We start from the raw sequence: 21,139 nt of genomic DNA on the forward strand, positions 1-21,139 counted from the left end.
GCCACCTGAAGCGTTTTCTTCACCTAACACAGGGAGAATCAGCTGCTCAAGAGGTGTCAGGGACCATATTTTGGGTGGGTTGCTCAGGGCTTGGTGTGGGGGGGACACACCAGGGCAGGGACCACCCAAAATGACACACACACCCCCTCTGCCTTCTCCAGAAGCCGACAGCTCTCACCCCATAGTTATTTTCTCGGCTATTTCTGAGCCATGAGGTCTGTCAAAAGTACCTCTGCGCAGCAAGGAAGCACGGCTTCAGCAAATCCATGGTTTCCCAGCACAAATCGGAGCGGGAACCCCCTCTCCACCACAGCGCAGGGGTGCGGGGTCCCCCCTCCGTTTGCTTTGGGGTGGGACGTGTGAAGGCAGCCCAGAGCGGGCTGTAAACAAGGAGGTCACTTCAAAGGGGATGCCTGGGGACATCGGCCGGCTTAGCACACCACCAAATTATTTCAGCACCCCCCCCAGCTGGGATGGGGCGGGGGGGGGTGTTGAACCTCCTGCTTGGCCGTTTGGTAGCTTGAAAAAGCAGCTCGGGGCTGGGAGGCTCCCTGGGGCGTGGGGGCAGCTGGCTCCTGTCCCCATCCCTGTCCCCGTCCCCGTGGGCCGTGCTGGTTCATCCATCAACCCATATCTCCCCGCCGCAGCCCACACACACTTTTAGCTCCAACCAAAGGTCCCCATGCCGAATAACCTCCTGTTTTTCCAGCACCACGTCCCTGCGGCACACAATTTGGGGACATCTGGTCGTGCCCCACAGACCCCACCGAAGCTTGAACCCGCAGCGGGCTGCAGTAAGCCAAAGCATCGCTTTCTCGGGATTGGGGGTCCCCAAATTCACCCCAGGGGAGCACACCCCCAGCTCCCCAGCCTTCCCAGGGTTTTCCGAGGATGGTCCCAGTTTCAGCAGGGTCCCGCTCCCCATCCCCCCATCCCACGGTCCTCGGCTGTCCCCCCTCTATCTTCCCTCCTCATCTTTCCTCCGCCGCGCTGCCGCAGGAAGGCAACACCTTCCTTATCTCCTTCCGACGGGTGGTCCGGGCCCCCGCTGCCCCTTCCCCCTCCCGGCTCCGGCCTTGTTTTTTTTCTGAAGTGTCCCTGCATTTCCCCCCAGAGACTCCTCAGCTAAACATTTCCCTCCTGGAAGGGAAAGGGAAATCTCCAAGAGGCGGATAGAAAGTCGGCGGCTCCCGTCTCTGCTGGCAGGGCGCCCTGCAGCCATTTCCGTGCCTTCACCGGCTCCTTGCCGAAAAACGGGGGCCCTGTCACCCCCTTTAGTGCTGGGTTATTTGGGGTTGGTGGTGGGACGGAGAGAGGGATAGAGAGATGAAGGGATGGAAGGATAGAGGGAGGGAGGGAAGGGGGGATGGAGGGATAGAGAAAGGGAGGGAGAGAAGGGAGGGAGTTATGGAGACAGGGAAGGATGGATAGATGGAAGAAGAGAAGGAGGGAGGGATGGAGGGAGGGATGGATGGATTGATGGATGGAGAGATGGATTGACAGATGGATTGACAGATGGACAGACGGATGAGCTGTATCAAGGGGTCTCTCCAGGGCAAGTGAGCCTGGAAGGCACCTTGAATGTAAACACGCTTCTCCCCCAAATTTCCCTTCGGGCCATGGCCCCAGACGCAGCATTTCCACCCCCACCCACCCCCCGACCTCCCCTGGCTCTTAGACAAAACCAGAGCCATGGGGAAACCTCCCCAAAAATCCCCAACCAGGGTGAAAAGAGCCACTGTAGGCTCCCACCCCTCTGTGTCGGGTGGTTTACCCAAACCACAGCCCCCACCGGCCACCTCCTTCATTTACTTCATTAAGACAAAGAACCATCCCAGAGGAGGGATGGCTCTGGCTGGGCTGGCTCCCAAAATCAGGTGGTGGCAAGCAGGAAGGTTAACGCAGCCCCCCCCCCCCGACGGGAAGCTTCCCAAGGAACCCAGTAATGATCCCGTATCCTTTCCAAGCGGGAACAAAGGCTGAGGAGACAGGATAGTTCATCACGAGTAAATGAAGGATGTAAATAACAAATAGGGGGAAGATTTATTTAGAGCGAAGCCTCAGGAAGCTGCGGGGCCAGGGAGGGAAATGGGAGAGGAGCCATTTGGTGGCTCATCAAAATCCCGGGTTAGTGTGGGCTGTTGGCCTGCCCAGCACCCAAAAACCCCCCGTCCAAACCCAAATGGTCCCCTTTCCCCATCCCTCAGGTTTTGAGTATTTAATAGCATCAGCGTCCCATTTTCACACCACAGGCGTGAGTCACCCAGGGCTTGTTCTGCCCTCAGATAAGGAGGAGAAAAGCCCGAAAATGGGATTTGGTGGGACAGGGCGGCTGCCTGATGCAATCAGAGCTGCTGGGGAAGGGGGGGGGGGGGGCGGATGCCCACCCCACAGCGGGACACTTGGTGGGGTTGTGCTTTTTTTGGTGTTAAAATAGCCACATTCCGGCGCACTGCGATGCTTGGATGTGTTGGAATAGGAATTTTTGCATTTCCCAAAGTGTGTGCTGGGGAAGAGACCAGGGAGAGTTTGCCCCAGGCTTGAGCCCCACCGGGGGCCGGGGGGGGCTGGGGGGTACCCAGGAGGGGATGCCGGTAGCTGCAGGTTGCAGGGACACCCCGTAGTGCATGCGCACGCACACATACACACAACACCCTCAGCTCACACACACCCTAAAACCCAACCATATCCCCCCCACCCCTCCCTGCCGACCCACACCACATCCCTCCCCATCCCCCCAGAGGGAACTGCACACACCCTGCTCTTTTTTTTAACCAAAATTCATTTATTTCTCACAAATTACAAAGCCCTGCGGGTGCTGGGGGGAGCCACCCCTGCCTGAGCCCCCCAGGGGCTCCTCCCAGGGTCTGCCCAGCCCCTGCCTCAGTTTCCCCTTCCCGCGAGCAGGGCTTTCCAGAGGGAGGGTCCCCAAAGCAAGCCAGGCTCTGGGGTGAGGAGGAGGTGGTGGGGTCCCCCCAAGGAGACCAGCTCGGGGGGCACCGGGGGTGGAGCGGGGAGGGGTTAGGCACGGAAGAGCGTCTCCTGGGTGGCGGGGTCCAGCTTGCCCCCCGGGACCGGCCCCCCCTTGCCTCCGGGGGGGTGGCTGTGCCCTGAGGAGTAGCTGGCGGAGCGCTCGGTCCCGGGACCGGGGGTCCGGCAGCAGAGGAGGGCGGCGCAGGCATGGCGGAAGCGGGGGTCGAAGAAGGCGTAGAGGAAGGGGTTGAGGCAGCTGTTGATGTAGGCGATGCTGGTGCAGTAGGGGTGGAGGTTGTTGAGGAAGGTGTGGAGGCTGCAGGACCACGGCAGCACCTCCAGGTCCATCAGGACGTAGAGGGTCTTGACCAGGTGGAAGGGCAACCAGCAGCCCCCAAAGGCGGCCACCAGCACCGTGATGATGGTGAGGAGGCGCTTGCGCTTGCGGGGCCCCTCGGCCCGCTCCCGGCGGAAATGGCTGGCTACGGTGCGGGCGATGAAGAAGTAGCAGGTCAGCATGACAGCGAAGGGGGCCACGAAGCCCAGGGCGGTGGAGGAGAGCCCCAGCCCCACCTCCCAGGCGCCCTCCGTCCCCGGGGCGGCCAGGCCCCCGTAGTCCATGTAGCAGGTGATCTTGCTGTCCCCCCCCAGGGCAGCCGCCCGCCGCAGCACCAGGGCTGGCAGGGCCAGCAGAGCCGCCAGTGCCCACAGGGCCACCGTGGCCACCAGCCCGCTGACCCGCGAGCGCAGCTTGGCAGTGGCCAGGGGCCGGACGATGGCCAGGTAGCGGTCGAAGCTCAGCCCCGTCAGGCAGAAGACACTGGCGTACATGTTGACAAAGACCAGGTAGCTGCTGACCTTGCAGGCGGCCGTGCCGAAGGGCCAGTGGTAGCCCAGCCAGGCGTAGGCAGCCCACAGCGGCAGAGTGGCCACGAAGGTGAGGTCGGCAGCAGCCAGGTTGGCGATGAAGGTGTCGGCCGAGCGCCGGCGGTCCCGGCCGCCCTTGAAGACGGTCCAGAGGACCAGCCCATTGCCCGCCGTGCCCAGCAGGAAGACCAGCAGGTAGATGGTGGGCAGCAGGGCCAGCGAGGGGCCCCACTCGGCGTACTCGCACTCCGTCTCGTTGTCCCCATAGGCATAGGCGTCCATCGCCTCCTCCATGCCGCCGGCCGCTGGGCTTAGCTCAGCTCAGCTCATCCCGGGCTCACCGAGCTCCTCCGGCCCTCTGAGCCCAGCCCAACAAATCCCACCGCGTTACCTCCCCTTCCTCCTCCTCCTCCGCCCTCCTCCTTGATGGGACGGACAGGATGGATGGACGGGGGGGAGCCCCCGTGGGAAATTTCGCAGCTCCCCCTCCACCCTCCATCTGGCTCCTTCCTGGGGGTTTACCAAGCTCTCACCCAAGTGTCAAAGCGTCAACCCCCGAGATAAGCCCCGTCCCCCCACCGCAGAGCAGCTGCCTCCTGGGGCATTGCGGTCACCCCACCAGCAGCCAGGTTTGGTGCTGCGGCTCGGGGAAGCAGCCTCGGCGGGACAGGGGGGCTGAAGAGCCAGGCACGGGTCCACCACCCTGCAGGTCCGAATTTGCATTTGGGATTTCACCTTTGGGGTGCTGCATTCAGCATTTTGCATTGGGGTGCTGCAGTTCGGGTTTTGCATTTCGCATTTCGCATTTCGCATTTGGCGTGTTGCATTGGGCGTTTTGCAGCAGGGTGTTGCACTTGGGTGGGGGTTGCGTCTGGCGTTTGGCATTTGGGACTTTGCATTTGGCATGTTGCACTTGGGCTTTTACATTTTGCTTCCAGGGTTTCGCATTTGCAAACAGTCATGGCAGCAGGAGGGTCCCAAATTGCCGGTGCCCTATTGTGAGTAAGACATGCTGGAGAGACCTTTATGTGTTTTCCAAAAATCTGCGGAGCGGGAGCTCTGAGATTCCCCCCCCCCAGCCCACAAAAAGACCATTTTAAGGCATCTTTTGCTGAAGGACCAGACAGCAATGGGGAGCCCTTGCTGCATCCCAGTTCTGTGCAGGCTCTGCTGTCTGGTAAAGGAGCTGAAAGCAGCAATGCCTTCAGCTGAGCCAAGAAAGATGAAAAATCACCCACCCACCCCCCCCCCCCCCAAAAATAAAATATTTGGAAGGAGCAGGAGGAGGAGGGAAGCAGCAGAGCCGTGGGATGGGGTCATCCCACCAGGGCTGAACTCTCACACTTACAGCTTTGGGGAAAAGCACTGGTGAAGGCGAGCAGGACTTTGCAAACGGAAAAGCCACAAGTCCCCTGGGAGGCCAGGAAAAGCGCGGCAGGGGGGCTTGGGCTGAGCCAAGGAGCCAGAGGAGTGCAGGTGCCTTTCGCTGTCAGAATAGGTAAATTAAGAGAGGAACGGGCGGTGGAAATGGCAAGGTTAAAACCCAAGCACCGGGGCAGTGGAGGAACCACGGGGATGGAGCTGGCAGGGGGGGTCGCAGCCACTGTGAGGGCAAAGCCCCCAGTGACCCCCCCAGCGGCACAGCGGGTCCCTTTTCCCAGCAGAGTGGTGTAAAGAAAGGGGGCGGTGGCGTAATTCGGTGGCTGAAACAGGGGGGAAGCTCGAAGGGATCTCCAAAATTAGAAAAAACGAGGGGTACAGGAGGGAGAGGGGCTGGGAAATGGGGGTGCAGGTGGGGGAGCGCGAGAGCCCCAGAGGGGTGGGCACAGTGGCCACTAAACCAGCCGCCCAAAGGAGACCCAAAGCCATCAGCCTGGGAGAACAAACCAGGGCTTAATTGGGCTGGAGATAATGAATAATAAAATATTCTAATGACCTGGGACAGTCCCTTGGAAAGGCGCACATTAACCCTGCAGGGTAAGGTGCTAGGGCCGGCAGGTCTTTGAAGAATTAAAATAAAAAGCTGCTAAAAATTGATGCATAAATGTGATGGCTGCTGATTTAAGTTAAAACCCGAAGTTTGTTTGAAGAAGGGATGGAGCCCCACACAAACCAAGCCTGATGAAGACGTTACTTAAGCCTATTAGCTAATAAATGGAATAAAATAGGGAAATAAAAGAAATGCTAATTAGACCCTTGGTATCACCAGAAACTGCTACAAAGGGAGATGTTCCAGCCCAGGTAACGAAGATCACTATTAATAACGATCTTGGCTATTTTTGTCTTCTGTGGGTAGCACAGGAGAACAGGTAACCCTTTCCAGCCCTGCCAAGGCAATGCCTTGCCAAAAAGCCGCCAGCGATGCCAGAGGGGCTGAAGGGTCCCCGGTCACCCCCTCAGTGCCCTGGCAGTGGGGACGGCTCCACTCATGCACAGTCCTTGGTGCCACCCTGGGGTCCCAGCGCAGTCCCTGGCTCTGGGCTGACCCACGTGCAGCCTCCTCCAGTGGGAAGGACTGCACCAGCCGGCTGGAGACACCCCGGGTAGGGTTTGTTGTAGCCGCGGGCGGTGAGTTGGTGGCCACAGCTGGGCAAAGGGCCCTGAAGCCATGGGGAGCAGTGGCAGGGCATTATCACCGGTGGGGGTGGCGGGGCTGATAATGAACTCCGTTATCTTAGCGCTGTTGGGCAGCAGGAATGTGGCCAGGGGTTAAGGGGGCTTGGGGCACTGAGCCCAGCAGCGAGGGCTCCGCAAGGAGCTGTTTTCCCCTGCAGGGTGACGGGCTGCCCTCGGTCCCTGCAGCCCCATCCCCGACAGGAGCAAGAGGCTGCAGGAACCTTCACTCCTAATTCCCAGGGAATAAATCCCAGGGCCCAGTAGCTCCATCTGGATGGTGGCGCAGAGCCAAGCCCATGTCCATCCCTGCCAGCTCTGCATGGGGCAGCCAGGAGGGATCAGCGTCCGTCAGACAAGCTCGGAGGGAAGAGGCTGAGTTTTTGCTGCAGCGCCAGGACGAAGCCAAGGGCTTGGGGGCAAGCAGGAGCCCTCCGACCAGCTCATGGCGTGAAGCTTTGCCGGGAAAAAGCCAGTTCCTTGGCGTGGATCCATGCCACACACGCCAGGCCCGGCACAAAAGCCACCACCCAGACATGTGGCAGGGGGCTGCCCCACCGGGGACAGGGAAGAGCGGCCATCTCCCAGGTGCGGTGACTGTCCCCAAGTGTCCCCTGGTCCCAGCAGCCTCCTGGGTGCTGGTGGGGTGGGAGCCCCCCCCCGCAGGGGGTCGGGACATGGGGCCGAGCTCCTGGCACCACCTGGGCACCCCTTGCCAGGAAGGGCAGCAGTCGGCTGTGCCATGAGGTGGGATTTGGCAACTTCCTCTGAAGCCGGTTGGAGTTACTCACATCCTACCAGGGAAGCAACAACTCCTTGGCTGCATCTCTCCCTCTGGATCTCCCTCTTTCCGTCAGGCTCTGCCAGGAAAAAACAGCCTGGGGGTTCCCATCCCCGGGGGGGGGGGGGCGGGGGCAGAGCTAGGTCTCTGAGGGGCACGTGCCCAAAGAGTGGCCGCGGTGGCAGCTCGGCTCACCGACCCAGCCAAAAACCAAGGGCGGGAGGGACGTGGGGGGCACCCGCCAGCAGCACGTCTCCTTCGGAGGTTTCAGCTCCAGCCCAGCCGCAGGGACGGGGTATCCCCCCTTCCTCCATGGCCCAACCTCGCAGTCACACTGCAGCCAGTGCCATGCCAGTGGGCCCACGGCAATCCTCCCTTTGCCAGCTTCACTTCAGCTGGAGGGAGGTGGGGATGCTCGGGGTGCCGGAAGGTTTGGGGCTGGGGGGGCATCTCTCCCCACTCTTCCTCAGGGTGACCCCGGCACCCAGCACCCACCACCCCAGCAAGCTGGCGGACAGGGAATAGGCAGGACGGCACCGTTTGGTGCCAGGGTGGGCGTGCGCGGCTGGTTTGCACACGTGGGCAGAGACATGTACCCACGCATGCGCTCAGCCGCGTGCGCAGGAGTTGGCGCGCGTGCAAGGCAACTGTGCAAGTGGCTGCTTCTGCAGAGGGATGCTGTGTGCGTGCGGGGGTGCGAGGGGGTGCGGGACAGTGCGGGTACACATGGGGCACAGCGCCGTGGGGAGGAGCATGGGTGCGTCACCAGTGGGGTGGGTGGAGGCCTGCATCGGCCCCTGCAAGGGGCTCTGCAATTGCTGCACACCCGTGGCCACGCATGCTGCCTCTCTGCAGGTACCCACGGGGGATTGGGGTGCACCCAGGGTGGGTGTCATTTCTGCCCACCCCGCCCCAGCCAGGCAGCACCCACGGGTGCCCCGCGCCCCACCAGACCGAGGTGGGGGCACCGGGCACCCGGCCCTGGTGGCGGGCAGAGAGCTCCTCCTGGTGGCAGTCCCCACGGCAGCATGTCCCCCCCCCAGCCCCACGGGGACACCCCCGGGCCAGGGGACATCCAGCGGGCCGGGGGGCTGCAAGAAGAGCCAGGGCCCGCCCCAAACCAACCAACGAAGTTTTATTGTCCTGTCAAAGTGGCACCAAAATCCTGAACTGTTGCTCTTTGTCTGAGGGTGATACAAGAGCAGGGGGCGAGGGGCAGGGAGGGGGCTTGCTGCCCACCCCTCCAGCCCCCAGGGAGCGAGGGGAAGGGGAAGGCTGGGGGAGGCCCGTGGGCCAAGGAGGGGGAAGAATTGTCGTGGAGGGGGACGGGGACCCTGCGAGCATCGTACAAAGTGCATAGATGTGTGTGTGTGTGTCCCCACGTGGAGGGGCAGGCCTGATCCTGGGGACAGCGGCCGTCAGCCTCGGGGACACGGTGGCAGGAGATGGAGCCTGGAAGAGACACAGCGGGGAGAGGGGGGTGAGGACCCCGCGGGGACCCCCAGGCCCAGGGGGGCCCCTGGCCGGAGCAGGCAGGAGGGAGGGTGCTGCCACTCCTGGCTGCACAGAGCCCAGGGACATGGGGACACGCTCCCGCCCAGGCCACCCTGTGCCACGGCCACCTCTCTGCCTACATGTCCCCCCCTCCAGCCCCTCCGGGACACACAGCCCCGACCCAGGGAATGTGGGGAGGGGGAGGCCCCAGCTATGCCCTGCGCTGGGCACTGGGAGGGGTCCGGCCCCCCGTGTGTCCCCCAACTCCTACACTCACCCCGCTCAAGGCTTCTTCTTTTTCAGCTTCAGCGCTTGCAGCCAGTGCGGGGGGGAGGCATCAGACCTGGGAAGCGTTGGCACAGCATCAGCACGAGCGCCCCAAAAACACACCCAGGACCCAGACTGACCCCCCAGGGACCACGGCCAGGCAGGGAGGGCAGGCAGGGAGGGCAGGCAGGGAGGGCAGGCAGGGAGGGCAGGCAGGGAGGGAGCTGCCGCGCCAGCTGGGGCTTTAAGGGCTCGGACCCAAGCACTGTTTAGGGTGGAGCAGCCCAGCTCTCCAGGCAACGGGCCCTGGGAAAGCTGGGCCCAGCGAAGCCTCCCCCCGCGCCCAGCTCCCAGCTCCAGCTGGGCCCAGCCCAGCCTCCTGATGCCTGTGAAGGCCAGAGGTACCAGCCCCAAGAGCCACAGCAGCCCTCAGGATCCCTTTACACCTCTAAAGCACCCCCAAAACCCTCATGCCTCTGGAAAAGCCCACCCTCAGTACTGCTTTGGTGGGGCACAGAAGCGGGTAACAGCCCCCACAACACTTCCCTGCCCTTCAGCATCCTCCCCACACCCGCAGCATCGGCCTCACCCGTCCCCAAACCTGCACGCATGCCCCCCCAAGCACCCTTCTCCCACCCCTGAGGCACAGCCCTCACCTCCCCACGAGGGTCTCATGCCCCCCAACACTCACCCTGAGGACTTCTCTGGCTTGGGGGGCAGCGCCAGGGGTTTCCCACTCAAGCCAGGGATCTTACAGGACTTGGAGCGCTGCACGTGGGGTTCCTTGGGGGGGGTTGCCTTGCTGTCCCCCGGCGGTGCCCCCTCCTCAGCCGAGCGGTTTCGGCCCCTCAGCTTGGCCTGGGGGCAGAGGAGTGAAGTCAAGGGGATGCACCGTGCTTTGCCCCCTCCCAAATACTCCCACTGCCTCCTCCCCACCCCTCCCCACACTGCCCACCTTCGGCCAAACCCCCAGTCCCAACCTGCCTCAGTTTCCCCTCCCCTCATTAAACCCTCCCTTCCACCTGCCCAGGAGGCATCACCCCACTCGCTCGGGGTCGCGGCGGGCCCCACCTTGAGGGCGGACGTGTTGAGGCCGGGGAAGAGCGGCACCTTGACCCCCTTGCCCGATGGGGACGCTCGCACCCGCCGGCTCTTGGGTTCTTCCGCCGCCTCCTCGTCGGAGGACGCTGCAGGGCAGGCTGGACGGGGCTCTGCAGGGAGGACACGGGGGACAGCGTCACCACGAGACACCTCTGCCAAGGACGGATGGCCCCGCAGTCCCTCTCCTGTTGTCACCGTCGCACGGGCTCTCACCTGTGGAGTCCCGGAAGATCCAGCTCTCCCCATCCGAGGTGGCCCCGGGGCGGAGGGCCGGCGCCCGGTGCCTGCGCTTGCGGCCCAGGTTGGCTTTGCTGCGGTACACGCTGCTGTCCAGGATCTCTGTGTCCTGCAGAGCCCACAGGGACAGGTCAGTGCCCAGCATCGGGGAGCCCCAGGACCCCCAGCCAGCGTGCCCACAGACCCCCACAACAGCACTGGGGGGCCCTGAATCCACAGCCTGCCCCTCAGGGGAGGTTGGGGCCAGAGGGCAAAGCCCCCATCCTCAGAGCGGGACAGGAACAGGGTCCCCAGAGAAGCGCCTCTGTGATGGCTGGGCATCCCCAGAGCCCCCTCCCCACTCACCTCCAGGAAGGTGAATTCCTGCCCAGCGTGGTCCGTGGGTCCCTCGGGCTGAGGGGCACCCAGGGAGAGCCGCTTCTCCTCCCAGCTTGGTGGTCTCTTCCCATCCAGGTGGTCCAAGGGGGCTTCTTCACTCTCCGTGTCCGGCAGGGTCCCACCGGCAGCCTCTGGTGGCAGAGGGGAGGCCCTGGGGCTCTGCGGGGCAGCGGCCGGTGCGGAGAGGTCCCTCTCCTCCTCGGTGGGGCTGGGGGGCTCGCTCTGGGGGGACTCCGCAGCTGCGGGGTCAGCCGGAGCGTCACCCATCGGTGGGCTGGGGTCTGAGAGATGGATGCTTCTGCTCAGGGAGACAGGAAGAGATCCCAGAGTTCCTCCAGCTCCAGCTAACACAAGCCCTTCCCCTGCCCCAAACCTCGCCTCCGTCAGCCTCCAGGGGAAACTGAGGCATGGGGAGGGCCAGACACTGCTCCTGTGAAGTCAGGACCCAGGTGTCCAGGACTCTCCCCACTCTCCCGGGACGTCACACCAAGAGGGTGGCACCTCTAGGAAGCTCCCCCAAAGCCCCTTCCCAAAGGCTGGGGCAGAATTTGGGGTCTGGGGAGGGCAAGGAGGCTGCCAGACTCATAGGCGACTCAGGCCAACTCTCCCCCTTGGGGCAGAGAAAGGGGTCAGAGCCCCCCAGTAGGGTCACCAGCCCCCAGGAGGTGGCCAGGGGGACACCAGGTGACCAAGGGGCCCCAAGGGGCAGGAGGAGGATCAGGGCCACCCGGGGTGCGGGAAGGCACTGGCAGCAGGAAATCACACAGCTCCTGGGGCTGGGGGCTCCCCGCTGCCCCACACAGGTCACCCAGGCTGGGGCCTTCCCAAGGCCCATGGGGCTTTTGCTTCCCTCCTCCTGGGATCCTTGTTTTCAGGCAGCTCGAGGGAATTTATCATTTTGGGAATCCCGAGCTCTGTAAGTTTGGCTGAAATCAGGGTTCCCACATCCTGGCAAAGCGGTAACAGCACAGGGCTAATTCTGCCACTTTTCTGGGTGGCTGAGGGAACACAGCACCCTCCAAACTTGGCACATGGCTCCCCATGTTGGTGGGAGACAGGTACACGAAGCCCCAAAGGCATCGTCCCCTCCTGGATCAGCTCAAGATGGCAGATCCTGCTGGGACAATTTGAAACCCAGTCCCTCAAAAAGTTCCCGCTCAGTTGTGGGGCCGGAGGCTACACAGGGAAACGTGGAGGCTGGGGAAGAGGAGCTCTGGCAGCCCAGGGCTGGAGGCAGCAGGTCCCCCAGCTACAAGTGAGGCACGGTAGGACACCAGCACGAGGCCCACAGCATCAGAAGTCCCCAACACAGGATGCCACAGGCACCCGAGAGGGATGGATCCCTCCCTGGGGTGCCACAGTGCCACCGCCAGCGCCCTCCTTACCCATCCGCCGAGCCGGCGTCATCTCCCGGGCTCTGCTCCCCAGCGCCGAAGTCCCGGCTCCGGGCTGCACAGCGGGCGCCGAACGCGCTAGCCCACTCCCGGCGCTTGGCCTCGGCATCGTGCGGCTCCACACTCCAGCCGGCTGCGTCGAGGTGCTGGCTCCAGCCTGGCTTTTCCACCCCGGCCTCCCGGGGCTGGGCAGAGCTGCCTGGGGCAGGCAGGCTGCCCAGGCTCTGACCCCAGGCCATCTGGCCCAGTCCAACCCTGCCAGCATCACCAGTGCCCAGGCAGCTGGTGGCATCCGAGCTGCCGAAGCAGAGATCCCTGTGCCAGTCTCCCACGGGCTCCCGCAGGCCCCCGGACCTCATTCCACCAGCCCAGGACATCGAGCCATCTGGTGACGCTCCAGCGCTGGAGGGATCTGGCACCCGGTCTGTCCCAATGACACCAAATTGGTTCTGGCACCTGGCTCCTCCAAGCTCTTCAGCCCAGTCCCTGCTGTCAGTGGTACCGTGCTCCTGCCGGTCGGTGCTGCCCCAGCCGGGCTCCTGGGCCGGGGGATCAGAGGCATGGGAGCCAGGCAAGTCGTCTTTCCTGACACCAAAAGCATCAACCAGCTCGGTTTGGCCAATGCTGTGCTCACCAGCCCAGCTCAGCCGGCCAGGACTAAACTCTCTTTCTTCCTTTTCAGTGTTTGCAGAGCTGTACTCGCTGGCCCAGGCTGGTCTGCTGGGGCTGAACCCACTGTCCTGGGTCTCCACGTCCCTGGTGCTGTGCTCATCATCCCAGGCTGGTCTGCTGGGTTTGAACTCCCCATCCCGGGTCTCCATGTCCCTGCTGCGGTACTCGCTATCCCAGGCTGACCTGCTGGGGCTGAACTCCTGGTCCTGACTCTCCATGTCCCTGGTGCTGTGCTCATCTTCCCAGGCCGGTCTGCTGGGGCTGAACTCCCGGTCCTGGCTCTCCATGTCTCTGCTGCAGTACTCGCTATCCCAGGCCGGTCTGCTGGGGCTGAACTCCTGGTCCTGACTCTCCATATCCCTGGTGCTGTGCTCGTCTTCCCAGGCCGGTCTGCTGGGGCTGAACTCCTGGTCCTGGCTCTCCATGTCCCTGCTGCGGTACTTGCTATCCCAGGCCGACCTGCTGGGGCTGAACTCCTGGTCCTGACTCTCCATGTCCCTGGTGGTGTACTCACCGGCCTCGGCTGGCCTGCTGGGGCTGAACTCCCGGTCCTGGCTCTCCATGTCTCGGGTGCTGTACTCACCAGCCCAAGCTGGCCTGCTGGGGCTGAACTCCCGGTCCTGGCTCTCCATGTCCCTGGTGCTGTATTTGCTGTCCCAGGCCGGCCTGCTGGGACTGAACTCCTTGTGGGGGGTCCCAGCATCCCCAGTGCTGGATCTGCCAGCCCAGCCCAGCGTAAAGTCCTTGTCCTTGGTCTCAGCATCCCTGCTGCTGTATTTACTGGCCCAGTTTGGGGTAAGCTCCCTGTCCTTCATCTCCACATCACTGGTGCCGTATTCACCAGCCCACGCGGGTGTGATCTCCCTATCCTGGCTGTCCACGTCCCCGGAGCCGTACCTGCCAGCCCAGCTGGGCTGCCTGGAGCTCGGCTCCTCGTCCTGCTGCTGGCCGTGTCCCAGGCCGTAGCTGCTGCTCCAGTCAGCCTTCCCGGAGCCGATCTCCTCCCTGCTGCCCACGCTGTCCAAGCCATAGCCCGTGCCCCACTTGGCTTTGCCGGCACCAAAGTCTTGATCCTGCAGGCAGCCTTCCCCTGCGCCGTGGGATTTGGACCAGTCGCTGCAGCCCAGTCTCGTTTCCCCCATCAACTCCGTCCCTTTGTAATCGCTGCCCCAGTCCCTCCTGGCAGTGCCGAAGGGCCCGTCCTGCCGGTCCCCATCCCTGAGGCTGCAGGTGCTGTCCCAGCTCAATTTGGTCCCAAATTCCCGGTCCCGCTCCGTCTCACCAGGCCAGTCGCTCTCCCTGGCCACAGCCTCACGGGTCCAGTCAAAGGTGCCGGCCTGGTGAGGTCTGCCAATGCCGAATTCACTGCATAGGTCCTTCCGTGACCAGCCGAGCAGGTCCTGGGGGAAGAGGGTGAGAAGGGGGGGGACAGGGGTTAAAGGGGGTCACGGTCCTGGCTCATGCAGCAGAGAGGAGAGTTGGAGAGGAAAAGCAGGGGGGAAATACCCCGAGGCACACAGCACAAGCAGGGTCCTGTCCAGAGGGGAGGCCAGATCCTGCTGCCTGCCCTTCCCACCCCACGGGGCCCCCAGCTCCCACGCCAGGAGCTTGCTGGCTGCCCAGGGTACTCACAGCCGCCGCGCCTGCCCAGGGCCCTTCCCGGCCCGCAGCCTGCCGAGCCCTCCCCAGCTCGTCCCGCAGCTCCAGGTTGGCCAGCAGCCGCCGGAGGATGGCCGTGGTCCCCGACTCGCCGGCCATGGCTCCCCATCGGGCCCCGTGCCCGCACGCGGCGGCGGCCGCACCCCGGCTCTCCCTGCCGGCACGGCACGCTCCCGCTCAGCCTCCACCCAACCCGTCCCACCGCCCTACGTACACCCGGCGAGGCCCGGCCCTGTCGGAGAGGAGCCCAGCGCCACACCGACACCGTGGCCCGGCGTTAACCCTTGCCACCGCGGAGCCGCCCGGCTCCCCGCGCCCCCTTACCTCCGGCCCCTCCGCGTCCGGAGAGCCGCGGCCCGCGGCGCGGGCCCCGGGCGACGCCAGCAGCTCGGTCAGCCAGCCCGGGTCGGTGTGGGGATCGGGGCCCCTCGAGGATCCTTCGGCCCGGCCTGGCCCGCCGGGGCCCTGCAGGCTTACGGGGGAGTCGCCCGCCGGCGCCCAGGCCGAGTTGGCTGCAGTGGCCGGGTCCGGTGGGGTGGCCTCGATGAGGAGGCCGGGCTGGGTGGGGGGCTCAGGCTCAGCTGGGTCCCGGGCGGGCTCTGTCACGCAGAGAGGGGAGCGGGGCACGGTGGCACCCCGCTCTGCCTCCCCTTCCTCCTCCTCCTCCTCCTCTGCTGAGCCTTCGGCCTCTCGCTGGGCCACGGGACCCCCTGGACACGGAGCCCCCTCTGCTCCCCGGCTGCCGGCCACCACAGGGCCCGGCTCTTCAGATCCGCTGTCCCCCCCCGAGCGTGGGGGACAGGGGTCCGGATCTTCCCCGTCCGACTCGCCCTCTTCGGAGACCCCCGAGTCAACCGTCTCCCGGATGGGGGAACGGGGCGGGGATGCTAGCCGCCGTGCCCCCCGCGAGGGGAACGTCCACTCAAAGGACCGGGAAAGGCTCCAGCTGGACTCGCTGCCCAGGGAGGGCTCTGACAGCGGGTCCCCAGGACGGGGCAGGGCGCTCAGCGAACCCCCCAGCTCCCCCATGCCCTGCCCTGTGGTCGGGGGCTGCAACACCCCCTCCGAAGAGCGCCGGAGCCCTGAGTCCCTGGAAGTGGGAGGGGGGCTGAAATCAGGACCCTCGGGGGACTGTGGGGACACTGGGGAGTCATCTGGTCCCTCTGGGGAGCCTGGGGGACGGGAGGCTTTAGCAGGGGCCTCAGGGAGTGGGCTGGGGGGGCCCGGGTACTCAGCGGCAGCCTCAGGAGAGCCGGGGGGGCAGGTGACTCTGGGGGGCAGTTCGGGAGTGCCAGGGGGGCTGGCAGTATCGGGGGATCCCTCGCCAGGAGTGTGGGGGGAGCCGGGGGAGCGGGAGATGCCGAGCCGGGGTTCGGCTGCGGAGGAGGGAGCGCCCGGAGCCTGGATCGAGGTGGCCGAGACCTCGGCTGGAGGCCGGGCGGGGGATTCGGGTGAGCCGGGGGCCAGGGTGGGGGAGCCGGGGGCCGGGAGCTCCAGGGGGGCATCGGGAGAGCCAGGGGCCGAGGCGGAGGGCTCTGTGGGCTGGAAAGGAGCTCCCGGGGCCGGGCAGACGGGGGGCCTTGGGGAGCCAGGGGGTCCGAGGGCACCCGGCCGGAGAGAGGAGAGCTGTGGAAAGAGTCGGGGGGGGGGGGGGGGGGGAAGCGTGCGTCATGTCACTCGAGAGGAACCTCCCAGGCGTCACCCGCCCCCAAATCACAGCCCCCCCTCCCAGCCCCGATCTCCAGTGAGGGTCCCTCCCGCCGGCACCCCCTCCCCTCCCCAAACCCGAGGCAGGAGGTGCCCACGCCTCCTGCCAGCGCCAGGCTGCTGCTTCCTGCGTGACTCAGCCCGGGCGGCTCCCAGCGGCCCCCGGCCCCACTCCGTACCCCGCCAGGCAGGGCACGGCACTGTCCCGAGCCCCCCACCGCTGCCCGCCTCGAGCACCCACCCTCCGGCAGCGCAGAGACAGATGGAGAGGAAGAAATGAAGCAGGAGGAAGTAAAAACACCCCCAGCCCGGACCCCCCACCCCGCCGTGGGGCCGGGCACTCCCTTGCCAGCGTCACCCAGCCCAGCACCGTCAGAGTTAGTCCCCCTCGCCGGGGTGACCCGGTGCCACTGCCCGGGCTGCCGCCCCCGGTGTCACGGCCTGGTGTCCCGGTCACCGCCCCGAGCACGGGGGGGGGGGGGGGGGGGGAGGGGGGTTGGCAGGGAGCCCGAAAGGGCCTGCCCTGCCACATACCTGCCGGGTCACCAAACCCTGCCTGGTGACTCACGGCTGCTCCCTGCCCACACCTCGGCAGCGGTGCTGGCACACGCCACCCCCTCCAAAATAACGTGGCCCCGCGCCCAGGCACCCAGCGTGGGGGGCACCAGGCTTCCGTGGAGGAAAGGGCGGTCGGCACCCCGAGGAAAAAGGAGAGACACGCACCCCGCAGAGAGGGAGCCCCGGAGGAGACAGGAGAGCCCCGAAGGAGAGAGCCCAGGAGCGGAGCTGCCGTGGCACGGGAGGGCGAGGCGAGAACTCACGTCAGGGGGGGAAGGCGGCCTCCGGCGTCCGCGGGGGTCCCCGGCACAGCTCAGGCCGGCTGGGGGGGAGCCGCTGCCGGAGAGAAACAGGGAAGGAGGGTGAATTCCCCCTGTGCGGCTCTGCTCTCCCCTCCCACCACCCGCCAAGGCACCTCCTGGCCCCAAACCACCCGCTCTGGCCACAGGAGGATGGGGTCGGGCGAACCGCAAGAGGCCCGTCAATCACTGCAAGCCTTACTCAAAACCGGCACCAAATTATCTAGCAAGGTTTTGACTGCAGAGGGGAGGGAGGCAAATCAGCTGCAATCCCCTTTCCGGAAAGTTTTCAGCCCTTTGGAGAGCGAGTTTCTCACACTCTGGTTTAAAATAGCCCCCGTCTCTCTCTCCCGGAGGTGCCCAGCTTTCGGGAGCGTGGCCAAGTGCTGGCTCTCACCCAGGACATCCTGCAGCCAGGAGTCCCACAGATCTGCCCGCTCCCTCTGCCTTGGCACAGCCCGGCAGGAAAAAAAAATAGCAAGGGTGGGAAAAAGGGAGCATTTCCCAGGGGGAGCAACCCCCTCCCCGTTATTCCCGGCCTTGGGGCAGCCCCTGTCCGGGCAGCGGGATGGCCGGCTGGCTCGCCTCCCAGCCCTCGGGGGCTGCAGGCGCGGAGGCAGCTCCTCAACCGGGACAGCCCGTTCCTGCGGTCTGAACAAACCACCCGGCGCTGCAGTGGCTGCCCTGGCCTTCCCACGGAGGCAGCTCAAGGCACTGCCTGCTTAGGAGGAACACCGGCCTCGTGCCGGCAACCAGACCTCAGCTCCGTTATTCCCATCCCCGGGACAGCTCAGAGCAATGTTCCCCGGCCCCGCAGCCTCTTGCCGCCCCGCCGGGGTCGGTCCCTGGCCCCTCACCTCGTCTCGGCAATCGGGCGTCCGTCATCCCCCGTCCCCAGCTCGCCCGCCGCGGGTTGGGGTGTCTGGCGGGCTTCGCCGGGGGGGGCTCCGTCCGCCTCCCCGCTGGGGCGCCTCCGGAAGGCAGTGAAGGTCTTGGAGCCAAAGCGAGAGGAGGAATCAGGGCAAAAGGGCGAGAGCCGGGCTCGGTCCGGGCTCCCCGGGCCCTCCCTGCTGTCCATTTTGGCCAGAATCTCCTCCACGGTGGTGCCTGGAAATCGCTCTGGTTTGGTCGCCACCGGCACTGGCGTCACCTTGAAGGGAGCCGGGCCTTTGCGAGAGGGGGTCAGCAGGGCGGGGGGCACCTCCTCCCCAGCGGTCGAACCCGGGTCCTCAGTGGCTGCAAGCGGAAGGGACGGGAGCCCCTTCCCGTTGGGGGTCTCGGGTGACTTGAGGGTGAAGGAGGGGCGCCTGAGGGGCCCCCCCGAGCTGCCCCCACTGTAGGGCTGCGGCCCTGCCAGGCGGTTCATCTTCTCGGCAGAGGGCAGCTCCGGGCGAGGGTGCCGTGGCCCTGGAGGGGGGTGTGGCAGGGAGGGCTTGGCGGGCACGGCCGGCTTGGGCAGCACCCGGGGTTTGGGGCCGGACGGGCGGCTTGGGGCGAGCATTGCCTGCAAGAGAAGCAAGGAGAGGAGAAACGCCATGTTGGAGGAGCACCACAGCCCCACCAAGCTCCCCAGGGAAGGCCAGTGGAGCACAGTGGGCCCAGAGCCAATCTTGGGTGCCAGCCTGGCATCCCCAGGGGGGCTTTCCCAGCACAGACCAGACTGGAAAACCCCCCAACCCCAATTTCTCCCGCCCCCCCTGGGGACAGACCTTTCTCAGGGCTGCCGGCCACCAGCCCAGCCCCACCAGTGCCTGTGGCAGAAGCGCAGGGCAAGGCGGGGCGCAGGGGCTGCGGCTGGGAGGCCATAGTGAAACTGAGGCCAGGGCTCGGTGGACGCGGTGCAGGGTCAGCCCCTGGGGAGAAAGAAAGGAGAGAGAAGCGTTTCAGTGTGCCTTTGCCCGGGCCCTGGGGCCAGTGGGACCCAGCGGCAGGCAGCCACCTTCTCCAGCCACGCAGCACCACGGTACCAACCTCCCAGCCCCGTGCCAAACCCTCGCGTCCACCTGTGCTGGCACCCAGACAGCGTGCCAAACCACTATCGCACTGCCAACCCTCTCTTCGCCAGTACCACCCTTTGTACATCGTCCCTGGCTCACCTGCACCAGCCAGGCACAGTGCGGTAACCCCAAACACCACGTCAAACCCCCTCTCTGCCTGTGCCCCCCTCGTACACGGCAGTAATCGCATATACCGCGGACCAGCTCCCCCACGCTGCGAATCCCCCAAACACCGTGTGGTTCCTCGTTTACCCGTACCAGCCCTGCATTAGCCTGTCCCAGCACCCCAACACAGACACGGCACCCCCACCGTTCTGTGCCAACCCCCCCCCAAACACTGGGCCGGCCCCCTGTTTGCCCCAGTAACCACATCAGCCCTCTCCCCCACACGCTGGCCCTCGGTCGGCCTGTGCCCACCCCGGGCACCACGCCGAGCCCCGTGGGCTATGCCAGCCCCCAGCAGCCCCGGAGGTGCCGCCCGGCCCCCCCCCCCACGACCCCCGCGGGGCCGGGAGCACCCCCCGACGCGCACCCCGCCTCCGCCGCCCCGCAGTAGGGGCCGTGGGCTGCCCCGCTCACCTTCCCCACAGCGGCTTCATGTCCGGGGTGGGTCGGGGACACGGGTGGGGGGCGCAGGGCGGGCGGGGAGGGGGGGGGTTGCCGTCCCCACGGGTTTCACGCCGCCGCCGCTCCCGTGACTCACCGGGGCTGCGGGGACAGGAAAAACCCGCTCGGTGCCTCCTCCCGGCCCGGCCCTCCCCTCCTCTCCCCGCCTCGCTCCCTCCTGCCCCGCCGGGGTCCACCCCCCCCGCTCCAGACCCCCCCCCCACCTTCCCACGGGGGAACCGGCGTCACGGCCGCCCCAACCCACATCTGGAAGCCATCGGGCCCGTTTCCCAACCCCTTGGCAGCCCCGGGACGGTGACGAGGCCCCGCTCCCCGCCCCGGGATGCGGGTCCGTCCCGTCCGTCGTCGTCGTCGTCGTCGTCCCCCGCCCAAGTCCTCCTCCTCCGGCGGGGCCTACTCCCGTTACCGCGGCAACGGAGCCCCCGCTCGAGTAGCTGGGTAGGCCGCAACCAACGGGCCTAGGCCCGTCGCCGTGGCAACGGAGCCCCCCATTCGATTTTTGGGGGAAGGGAAGGAGGTACCGGGCCCGTTGTGCCCGCCGAAGCCGAAGCCGCGGGGTCCCGCGGCTTCGGCGGGCACAACGGGCCCGGGGAGGGGCGGGATCCCGGTTCCCCGTAGAGCCCGGCCCAACGGAGCGACCCCCGCTCACCCGCCGCCGCCGCCGCCGCCGCTGCTGCATATTCATGAGCGCGCGCCCGCCCCACCTCCCACCTCTGGCCACGCCCCACTCCGCCCCACCCCCTCCGCCAACCAGCGAGAGCGGCGGGCCAGAGCGGCCCCGGCGCCGCGTGGCCGGGCGGAGCAGGGAGAGGAGACGGAGGGGAGGGGGTGGGGGGGCGCGGCTAGAGAGGCGCTGTTGGGTTTACCATAGAGAGGGCGCTAGAGGGGCACCCACCGCTGCCTGACTGTTGGGGTGCTGGCGGTGCGGCCCCGCCGATGGAACAGGCCCATGGACACCCCCTGGCCCTGGGCCCGGCACAACCGGCTACAGCACGCCAGGGCCTCCCCGCCCGACCCCCCACACCCCAGCGCACAGCCTCTCGCGACACCCCCTCACCTTCCCACTTAACACCCCGCCGGGGCGCACAGCTGGCTCACAACACCCTGGGCTCTCCCCGCCCGACCCCCACACACCCCAGCCTCTCACGACACCCCGTCACCTCCCTGCTTAACACCCCGCTGGGGCGCACAGCCGGCCGGCAGCACCCCAGGTCTTCCCAGACCCCCACCCCGCTGCAGCGCACCCCGTCACCCACCCCCGGGGTGCCTGTCACCCTGCCACAGGGCACAACCGGCTCGCAACACCCAGACCCTCCCCAAGTGACACCCCAGCTCCCTCCGACCACCCCCGCTCCTCCCCACCTGACACCCAGCTGCAACACGCGGCCAGCTGACAACACCCCTGGGCTGACAACACCCCGCTGCAACCCCCATGTCATCCCCCCCCAACCCCCGGCGCAGGGCCAGCGGTGCCGGTAAACGCGGTGGCGGGGGCAGCCAGGGCCTCGCCCTGTC

The 21,139-nt window shown here is 66.0% G+C and overlaps 2 protein-coding genes across 2 annotated transcripts; both read right to left on the reverse strand.

The window, feature by feature from the left end:
- Nucleotides 1–2,798: 2,798 nt before the first annotated feature.
- APLNR (apelin receptor) lies at nt 2,799–4,239 on the reverse strand. Its single transcript, XM_052810878.1, has one exon. The coding sequence runs from the start codon at nt 4,132–4,134 to the stop codon at nt 3,022–3,024; it is 1,113 nt and encodes a 370-aa protein (XP_052666838.1). The 5' UTR covers nt 4,135–4,239; the 3' UTR covers nt 2,799–3,021.
- Nucleotides 4,240–8,352: 4,113 nt separating this feature from the next.
- TNKS1BP1 (tankyrase 1 binding protein 1) lies at nt 8,353–20,163 on the reverse strand. Its single transcript, XM_052810865.1, is given in 14 exon segments — nt 8,353–8,686; nt 9,006–9,071; nt 9,687–9,853; nt 10,067–10,206; nt 10,310–10,442; nt 10,679–11,009; nt 12,097–14,177; nt 14,761–16,062; nt 16,965–17,037; nt 17,858–18,474; nt 18,476–18,504; nt 18,710–18,853; nt 19,577–19,705; nt 19,869–20,163. Coding segments are annotated over 11 exon segments (5,031 nt in total). The 5' UTR covers nt 18,807–18,853; nt 19,577–19,705; nt 19,869–20,163; the 3' UTR covers nt 8,353–8,686; nt 9,006–9,010.
- Between the last annotated feature and the right edge of the window lie 976 nt (nt 20,164–21,139).

This window comes from Harpia harpyja, chromosome 16 (genome assembly GCF_026419915.1).
Source record: "Harpia harpyja isolate bHarHar1 chromosome 16, bHarHar1 primary haplotype, whole genome shotgun sequence".
Classification (NCBI taxonomy): Eukaryota; Metazoa; Chordata; class Aves; order Accipitriformes; family Accipitridae; genus Harpia; species Harpia harpyja.